The 10,672-nt window shown below is 39.7% G+C and overlaps 1 protein-coding gene across 3 annotated transcripts in view; it reads right to left on the bottom strand.

Annotated features, from left to right (window-relative positions):
- The window catches only part of NCAM2 (neural cell adhesion molecule 2), a 539,492-nt gene extending 529,422 nt beyond the window's left edge, over positions 1–10,070 (bottom strand). The window contains exon 1 of one of the 3 annotated variants that reach the window (XR_006287979.1): positions 9,823–10,027. Coding sequence is in view for 2 of the 3 variants with exons in the window: in XM_037905715.2 (XP_037761643.1) it covers positions 9,823–9,874 (52 nt within the window). In the remaining variant the exon portion in view is untranslated. Of the gene's footprint in view, positions 1–9,822 lie in introns of all 3 variants that reach the window. The other 2 variants (XM_037905715.2, XM_043538332.1) reach the window with 2 other exon arrangements.
- Positions 10,071–10,672: the final 602 nt, after the last annotated feature.

The raw sequence follows: 10,672 nt of genomic DNA on the forward strand, positions 1-10,672 counted from the left end.
GTTCCAAAAGTAGTCTAGTACCTACAAGACCTATTTTATTTTGATTTTATAAACAAAGAAACCACCTTCTTTGTAATCAGTGAGCATGATTATCTCAAAAAGGATCAGTCTATTACATCGGCATGTCACTTGGTCCTCTTATACTATTAGAGAGCACGAATGTTCCTGAGATACTCACCTGAGAAGCAGAAGTATACCCACTATTTAGATTCCATAAAGGTATAGCTTGGTCTTGATCTTGTAACCTTTACTTGAGATATTTGCCTGTTTACTTAGTAAGGCTCGCAGAATAAGGCCCTCATGGTGCACGTTATTCACAGCTGTAAATAGCTCCTGAAAGCTGCAACTGAAACAACACCTGCATCTGCAAGCCTCACTTGAGAACAAAACTCCCATTGACTCGAGTGAGAGTTCTGTGCATGGAAATATTGCAGTTTCATACCTAAAATTTAGTCAGCAGAGTTCCTCATATTAAACAATTTCACAAAATCAATAAATAAGTATAGAGATAAATAGAGCATACATTCAGAATATATTACTATAGATAGTCCACATGAGAAAAATTAGGATATGAATTTCAAACACTCAAAGCAGGGTGCTGACACTGACAACTCTGTATTTGTGTAGAGTGTGTATATGCATTATTCCATTTTATATAAGATCTTTTATTATTGATGATTCATGTTGAAGGAAAGAGACCAGCTTGACTTTCAGATCACAGGCTGAGTATAAAACACTGAAATTTAGAGACTAAAATAATTTTTACTTATAAAGTCAGCATATCTCACACGGAGTCACTGAGAGGCAACAACATCTTGATATAACTGACTTTCATCTTTGTAATTTTCAATTCTTTTTGTATATGCAAATCAATAATGTAATGTTGAATTTTCAAAAAAGTAAATTCCTTTCACTTATATCAAAATATAAATGCAATTAACAGGTTGAAAACTGCTTGAAAACATGCAGGTATTTTACAAATGGAACAGGAAACATTAAGAGCCAGGGGTCTGTAGTACTGAAGTCCTCACATGAGTATCAGGGTCAGGCCTCAAATTCTCCACTTTTATATGCAGATGCAACACCCAGTGACTTCAGTATTGGTTGCACATGTGTATCAGAGGGGAGAATTTGACCCCATAACCATAATAAATGAATACAGTAATATCTGACTGTATTCATCTATTATGTCTCATACACAGTACATGCTGGAGCAAAAAAAAATATTTAATTATGTTATTTGCCAGAAAGTACTATTCAACAATGACTTTTTCTGCATATCTAAGGAAGCATTATTTGAATGTGAAGTGCTTGGAAAAAGATGACTTGTCAATAACTTATCACTATGCCTAAAAATTATGAAACAAAAAAGTTTATGTACAATTAGCCCCCTGGGCATCAACCTAAAATACAAGAGTCCATACTTTTACTGGTTGGACACTATTCTAACCATACTTCTAGTATCCACTTCATAAACACTATATGAATGTTCAGTGACTCAAAGAAAATGGTAGGTACTATTTTATTTCTACCAATCACCCCTCAGCATGCCATAAACAGAAACAAATATTTGATTAGTTTTTGTTTATTTTGCTTTGATTATTTAGTAGAAAAAGTACAGTACCTTTTATTTATAGTTTAAGAGAAATTCTAGAGTTTGCATTATTCATGAGCAAAGAACAGAACCACCCCTCTGTGTGATTTATTAAAGTGGCAATCCTGGAGGTACTTTGGAAACACCTGCATATAATCTGTACCACAAGGGCAGAAGTGCTGTTATTTCTCATTGCTCAATACCTCTCTCTCCAAACACCTCATCTCCATTTGAAATTCCTCATTTAAAACGTAGGCCAGGTTTAAAGCCACCCTCAAAAAGCTCTAAACAATGTTGGCCAAATTCAGCCCGGCTGCAACTCTCTTGAAATGAATGGATTTGAACCTGTCTACATCATGTAGGGTGACCAGATGTCCCGATTTTATAGGGACAGTCCCGATTTTTGCGTCTTTTTTCTTACATAGGCTCCTATTACCCCCACCCCCGTCCCAATTTTTCACATTTGCTGTCTGGTCACCCTAACACCAGGCCTGAACATGGTCCAGTGTGTTTTAATAATGAGAACACTAAGGGAAATTTGTTTCACTCTGGATTCCATGATACGTTCCAAAGAATGCTATTTGAATAAAACACTGAGGACACCATCATTTTATCTAGTATAGCGCCCATCTACTTCCATTTAAGAATTTCAGTCTACACAAAAACCCCACAATTCTTCTTTGTATTTAAAATAGGGCTGTATTGTAAATATTCAGTGTAAACTTCATTGATTAGAAAAGGAAACTGCAGATGCCAGAAACAGAGTATATTATTATTATTAATATCTTATATCTATGTGTCATTTCTCAACCCAGAAAATTCTAAAGAGCTTTACAAAATGATATATCATTAAAGAACCACTTCACAAACTGCTGAAATGCATCCACCTTTGGTAGTTGTTTATGAGTGCTCAGCAACATTGTACAACTGTTTAGAACAAGAAATAAAAAATAATCTACCCAGATGAAATTACATAGAGAATTTTAGGTAGGCAAAACACAAACAAATTTAGCCAGTATATAAAGGAAAAAGGATAACCTATTTTTCAGAGAAGTGTTATGGTACTATTGATGCCCATGAACCATCAGAACCCTATTTTTATATCTCGTCTGAAAGGTGGTATTTGTCAGTTCTGACTGGGAAGGAATTATGCCCCAACCTACTGAATTATCAAAATCATTTCCTGAAGCATCCAGATTTTCCTTGGATGTTTTCTGTTCAAGTGCTGACCAAATCAGACCTGACCCTGTTTACAGTATGAGAGCGGAGGAGATCACAGCCTGTCTTTAATATGGCTGCAGGCTTACTGAAAGATCTATCAATGCATTATTTTACAGACATATTCAGAACAAAGTTCCTCTCTTAATCCTATTTGCAATGTTCTCAACAGGTCACATTAAATCGTACAGGAAATCATTAACAATATATTTCTATTCTAAAAAAAATGAAGGATAAGGGAAAACATTACAAAACTATTCTACAGTAGTTTGTTTATGACAGTGTAGCAACTGCAGATAACCCAAAATTCATCACATAGAAACACGGTTCAGTGCATAATCATTCCTTACTGAAATTAATCACATTGGCAACAAGAAGGAAACAATTCCTTTTAGAAGGCCAAGTGCTGTTTGTTATCCTCACACATATAGTCTCATTGAAGTCAATGGAAATACTCATCTGAGTAAAGTGAACAGAATTTGGCCACGGCGCCAATAGTTTTCTAGAAATTAATAATTACAGTACACATATCTCACTTTGCAGTAGATCTTACTTTAGACTCAGAAGTTCAAGACACTGCTTCGGTGCCAGGTCATTAAAGCTGTAAATTCTGAAGCATAGGTGTATCACGATGTATGTTCTGTTAATTAAGTCCTTAAAGAAAGTGTGTTCCATAAATCACATCAAAAGTTATCCAACTAGATGGTATCTTCCCAATCTATATTTCTTCAAAATCCAAACTGTTTATTGTGTCTCCAAATCAGAAAGCTACTTGTGCAAGTGCTAGGGCCTGATCCAAAGCCCACCGAAATCAGTAGAAAGACTCCAATTAACTACTCTAGGCTGTAGATCAGGCCCATGGTGCTTCAGTGGAACTACTCACAGGCCGAACTACTCACATGCTTAAAGTTCACCATGTGCTTACGTACCTTGCTGAGCAAGGGCTTATAAAAGTATATTTGTCTGTATATATTTGTTATTGTTTCTGTTTTACAAAACAATAGAAACTTTTCCAACAGAAAAGATAAAACACCTGTGATTTTTACTTGGTAATGTTTTTTTTTCAGGGGGCAGTGTTAGTTTTGGCAGGGTTTTGGTTTTGGTAGGGGCAGGGATGGTGTCCCTAGCTTCTGTTCGCCCGAAGCTGGGAATGGGAGACAGGGGATGGATCACTTGATGATTACCTGTCCTGTTCTGTTCATTCCCTCTGGACCACGTGGCACTGGCCACTGTTGGAAGACAGCATACTGGGCTAGATGGACCTTTAGTCTGACCCAGTATGGCCAGTCTTATGTTTTTTTGTTGTCTTGGTTTTGTTTTGCTGAGTGTTAATTATTAAATTATTGAATCTATTTGAATATGTATTTTATTTTCAGTAAAATAAAGGAATTTTGAAATCACATCTGTCAGCACAAATTGCTATCATCAATCAATGTATAGCTATCTTATGCTCTTTTGGATCGTACTGACTAACCTCCTATAGTTACTTTCACTGCACAAGTTAAGAGACAGATTCTGATCTGTTACACTGGTGTAAATCCAGAGAAGCTGCCCTGAGTTAATGAAGTTCTGAAGTCAGTGGAGTTACTTTGGACTCACACCAGCGTAAATGAAGTCAGATTCGAGTTCTAAGGAAGAAAAACAAGCATCTCAATCTCCTGTCTTACTTTTGAAGGTATCTGGTTTAAAAAAAAAAGTATTAATTAAAGTGACTAGAGAGTATTTAATAAATAATCATAATAATTTGTATAAGACCAGTTCATAGTACTGGACATCTTTAAAAAAATAACATTGGGCTCATTTTGGTTACCAATGTAAGAAAACTATTCAAAATATCAATTTGTTGAAGTGAAGCATTATCTTGAAACTGGCCGTCATGAGATTACTGAAGTACTACCAAATAGCGTTCTAAATGCTGAACTTGTAATTGGAAATTATTCTGAGTTAAAATTTATCCACTGAAAATTCAATTATTTATCAACAGGCTAGAGGATAGAGTTGTGGGATTTTTTTTTTTTTTTTAGATTTAGCTATCATAAATGATCAAATCTAAAATGCTTGATATTAATAAGATACTTTTAAGATGACAGGCATAATTTTAGACTCTACGCCTTAAATGTGCCTTCAAAAATCTTGAACTACTGCAATTTAATAGAATATCCACATTTTTCTTGCCAAGCCACTTCACTTTGTGACCTTCAAAATCATTAAATTGACCCAGTCCAATAATTATAATTTGTAATATGGGCAACCCTAGGATATGCTTCATTAACCAATTACCCTCATTTTATAAAATAAATAAATGTTAAAAAAATCAAAAATGTCCTTTAAGATGAGATGGGACAGATCCTTATCTGGAATAATTTGGAATAGTTCCATGCCTAATATCTGGATATAAAGGACTATCTAAATTCCATAACTGAGTGAAATATGTGTCTTCATCTCTCATACTGTACCTTACAATGCAGGTACAACAGCATAATTAGCCACAAATTGTAATTTAAACAAAAGTATAAGTCATAATTTTCTAAAATGTCGTCATTTTAATAACTTGACCTTTCTGAATGGGAATCTGTGGCATCAGCTGAATGTAAACATCCTTCAGTAATTTAAGAAAACCATGTACAAACATAATACAATCATTAGGGCTGGACAACCTCTGCAGAAAGGTCACAAAAAAGGCAAATAAATATAGTGTTCATGTTCCAAGGTCTTTTTAAAAAAAGCAGGAAATGCATTTTCTCCTGCAAAACATTTATAATTTGGTCATTGCTCTATGTTAACACTCATAAAGCATGATAAAAGTATTATTAAATAAACAAACAACTCCCACTAGAAAACAAAACAAAAACATTAATTCAAACTCTTAGGAAGAATCAGTACTTTCTCTCTAGTACTTTATTCTATAAAAGAGCACCTGGGAGTTCCTCTCCATTTTTTCCACTTCATAGTGCTGTTGCAAACTAACTAAAATTCCTCCACTCTCCAAATACAGGGATGTTTATTTGTTTGTAAGAAACGTTCAGTTTCTTCACCATCCATCTTCAGGTGACACTTCTGAAACAACCCCTTCCTTGGTAAAAGATCACTCTGTTGTAGCTTCCAGGTATCCTTGTATCCACCCAAAATAGGACTCTTCCATCAGTTGGTGAACAGTAGACTCTCAGACATTCCGGGTTGGCAGCAGTGCACTTCCTTTTGGGGGAGATGAGGGTAGGAGTGTATTTTATTTTTATTTTGTTGCTGATGTTTTATAAATGCGTAACTGGGAGAGAAAGGAGATTTTCTAGGTACCAGAAGGTCCCCAAAACCTTGACCCAACCAGACGTTGATATCTGGGGTAAAATCCTGGCCCTACTGAAGTCAATGACACAATTCCCATTGACTTCAGTAGAGCCAGTATTTCATCCCTGCAATCTCACTCAAAAACAGACTGTGTGACACACCTGGCCTCTATTTTGAGAGATGTTCGTGATTGATGAATAAACCCCTATTAGGACTTCCTGGAAGGAAACACTGCATGTGGCTAGCAGGAAGCACAGCAGCAGAACAGATTAACATCTAAGAGGTGAGAACTAAAAACATGCTTCTTTCCCCATATTACATCAGAGAAGGATGAAACTTCAAGCACAGGGAATGACAGGGAAAACCGTTTGATAAGCATACAAACGCATCTCTTTCCACAGCATCATCGTGTGTGTTTAAAATAACTGAAATTTGACTGTAGCAGTTTTTGTATTCCAGCTTAATAAAAGGGAAGGATAATAGTGTGGCAACTCAGAGAAAAGTCTCCTACCCTTTTGAACATCGACATCTTGAATGGTAGCTGCTTCATTCACTATCAACCAGTGTCCCTAGTTACTAGTAAAGATTGAGTAAACCTACTCTCTTTTGTTTGCATATTTCCACATCTGTTAAAAGATCAATTTATATATAGCCAAGTATTGTTGGGGGGTATTTTTGGTTTTTGGTGGTGTCCCCCCCGTACTAATTTAATGTGGGCCTTTACACACTGGAGGATTGTCTAAGCATCTATGAGAGGTTACAAAAATATATATCTTTTTTAGTTGCAGTTTAATGACATTGCCAGTGAAAAAGAACTTGCTTCTCTGTGATGAAAGTTAGGAGTGGGAGTATTTGGCCTCGTTAGCTAATTATGACATTGATAAGCACTTAAGTTAGTCAGTTTTTCACTTCTGTCATTTGCTTACAGTCAGCTGCTTAGTTCAAAACGTTTTGACTGCTTAAAAGGGAATACATCATCATTTCCTTTCCCCAATCTAACAGCACTTCCCAATGAAATAGTTTCAATCATGCTTCATAAAATCCACTGCAACTATATTGCTGGAAACATAAATCCTCAAGCTAGGTTTTTAGTATTTCCAAAGCAAATGACGCCAGTGATTGTTGACTGGCTTATTTGTGTACCCACCCTCCTTCTCTATTAAAAAAATACAATGTACATATGATTCAGGTTGTTTTTTTTAAATACTTGTGCTAGTGATGTGAATGTCCTTTCTACTGCATCCCCAAATACTCAGACTCAGTAGAAAATAAATCCCAAGTGTTTACAGAGCAGCCTTTCAGATTGTGAAAGGCATTTCAAGAAATCCTTCAGTTTTTGTCATTTCCTTTGAGTAAACTTTTATCTATACATTCCTTGCCCAGACAATGTTTATTTTTCAGAAATGCTGATTTTTTTTCTCCTGTACCAACCTAAATAGAGAGATTTTCATTACACAGATGCTCCTCTCACTCCCATTCACCATTTATTGCAGCCGATTGAGGTTGTTTGTTCCTTCCACATCTAGTCAGTCTCATTCTCCCTGATTTTCTAATACAATTCCCTTGCTCTACAAAAATAGTGGTTTTCTGTTGACAATGACACCAGATATTATATTATATATGTACCAAATACACACACATACCTCTCTCATTTGTCATTTTTAAAACTCTTGTTCAGTCTCCCTTAATGCTATTTGTAAATTTCACCCCACTGCGTAACTCCTGGCATTTGCAATGCTAGATTTCAAGGCTATGTAATCCTTTCCAAGAGCAGCTAGAGAATAATCACAATTTGCAAACTTACTTTCTTCCATTCGCTGCCTTCCAGGCACTACAAACACCACCTATATACCCTCTACACCTAGCTGGGTCAATGCAAATTCTGAGGGATGCTTCCCCCACCCCTGTGTATGGCTATGGTGAAAATCCTCCAGACTGTTACTGAATTGTTAATTGCAATAGCTCCAGAGCTCACTCAGAGATAGTGAAAGCACAGAGGCATTTCTGCATAGATCGAGAGCATCTGATGGCTCTTTGCTCCTTACCACTTCTTAAACAAAATGTCCAGTGTGCCAGGAGCTTTAATCGTAACTGCAATTAAGTGGGGATATGCAGTGCTCTACAGCCCCAATGCCTTTTTTAAAAAAAGGTGCAACAGTTCGCACAGGCACTTTACAAGCTAGTGTATAAAATCTCTCTGCTGTAGATAGTCATTCCTAACGCTCCCTGGTCTGTGTGTGCGTGCTGCTAATCTGCATCTGATTGTGTCACTTCAGCTCCTATGGGGGCGGGGGAGAGGGGAAGAAGAAGACGGGGAAATGAAAGGCTTCACATCCAAAATGTCAAGCTGTGCTTGAAGAATGATAGAAGACAGACTGGTTTCAGACTCTCACTCTCTTTCCTTAATACAGCCAGATACTAAGAGGTGCAATCACCTGAATGGAGCTCTACCACCCCCTGCTGGCAGAAAAAGCAATGGAGGGGAAAACTGTCTGGAGCACCAGTTCCGACACCATCCCTTGACTGATTTTTTTTTAAATCCCACCCCCCCCAAAAAAAAAAAAAAGAATTGCATGCGACACACATACACACAATCATTTTTCACCAGGTCCTTGACTTTAGTGTGGTGATTCCAGATATAATTTGTAGATCCTTGTACAAGGGAATAGGGGGGAAGGAAGAGACTGGTGTAGCAATCTAGTTCAGTTTTAAATTAACACCAAAAACTTGTCTGAACAGTTTGAAATAGTGTAATTAGTTTACACAAATGGGCACAGTCAATGTGTCACAACCACAAGCACAACCCCTCCTCATCAGTCCCCCTTGACCTTCTTGCTCCCTAAAAGTAGCATAAATCCTGAAATAAATGTATAGGTAACACAGAAAACAACAAATCTATATCTTAGGGACAATTGCTGTAGGATGTGTATACTTGTACTGAGGAAAATTAAAGCAAACAGTACATACAGGTGTAATCTTAGTATATTTCACTTCTCTCCAAACACCTTCGTTTTTAGCATTATTTTATTTTAAATGTTATACACACACCCTATATCCAAAGATATAGATATTCACATATTCAACTCACTGTCACAGATACCCTGCTTTACTGATCACAACAATTCATCTTCACTTTGCAATAGACTGAAATGAACCATCCTCAGCCACTTCTTATTACAGAAGGAGAAAGAACTTGACAGGGAAGCTTCAAGTATTACTTCTCACCGACAACGGAGTGCAGGGGGGAGCACAAAATCCTTTTTCCTAAAAATAAAGCCCACGTTGGCTGCACACAAAATAGCAGACCTGTATTTCAAAACATGCCACGGTTTGAGGGGTTTTTTAACTGACACAAACTCTTGCCAAAAAAAAAAAAAGCAAACAAACCACACACACACACACACCCCACCAACCCCAAACACATTAATTATTAGAAAAAAAGATTTAGAAAAAAAAAAAGACAAGATCCCAAGCAAAGCAGCTAAGTGCAGTTAGCATCTTCCAGCTCTTTTTTTCTTTTCTTTTCCATCTAAATGACTTTTTTTTTTCTTGGAGACGTTTTTAAAGAAATAACAAAACACAACTTTGGGGCGTGGAGAGGTTAAACAGGCTTCCTCCCCCCGATGGCCTTTGGAGTGAGACATTTGCTTATTTTTGGTTACTGTAATTAGGGCGCATTCTGGTGTGCAGGGTAGCTAGGAAATGCAAGAAAGCCTCGGTCCTACCTTGCCCGCAACTGAGGAGCAATCCGAGCAGGTAGAGAGAGAGGCGGCTCATGTTCAGGAGCTCACGCTGGTGGACAGTTCCCAAGTTAGAGGTGCCGAGCACAGGAAAACCCAGCCACCGCCGCCCGCTGCCCGCCGCCGCTCTGGCCGCCGCTGCCGGCTCGCGCGCACAGCCCGGGCAGCGCCGCTCGCCAAGTGACTGCCAGCGCCGCTCCGCGCCGCACTATATCAGGGAGGCGGCGGAGGAGGCGGTGGGGAGGCGGAGAGGGAGGGTGGCAAGTATCGTGTATCCCTCCGCGCGTGCTCTCTTTCTCTCTCTCCCACACAGGCGCAGGAGCGGGGATTCCTCCGCCGCTCAGCCCGCGGATGCCGCTGCCGCTGCCGAGCTCCCTTCCCCGCCCGGCCCCGGGGGCTGGTGCAGCCCGGCTGGAGGGAGGCGCCCCGCGGCATCGGTCCGGCCTCTCCCATGCACCCCGGGGGAGCAGCTGCGGCTGGGCCGAGGAAGCTACCTGGGGGTTGCACGGGGCGGGGGGGCTGCGAGGTTGCGCCTCGCTCCTGGGGCTGCCAGTGCCGGGGGCGTTGCCGGCAAGGGGCACGGGGCTGGGCGGCAGCGGGGGCACTCGGCGGGGAGCCCCCTATTCGCCGGCCGGGCAGGTGAGCAGCGCTGGGGTTGCAGCTCGCTCGTGGCTCGCAGCCGGAGCTCGCCTTTGCAGGAGGGCTTGTGCCTGTCACCTGCCGGATTCGGGCCAACGTGCGTGGGGTGGGGGTGGCGGAGGTGGGTGCATTTGGTCTTTCATTCGTGGGGCAGGCATAGGTGCTGCTGCCGTGGGGGTGCCGCCCCACCCCTGGC

Source organism: Chelonia mydas, chromosome 1 (genome assembly GCF_015237465.2).
Source record: "Chelonia mydas isolate rCheMyd1 chromosome 1, rCheMyd1.pri.v2, whole genome shotgun sequence".
NCBI classification, from domain to species: domain Eukaryota; kingdom Metazoa; phylum Chordata; order Testudines; family Cheloniidae; genus Chelonia; species Chelonia mydas.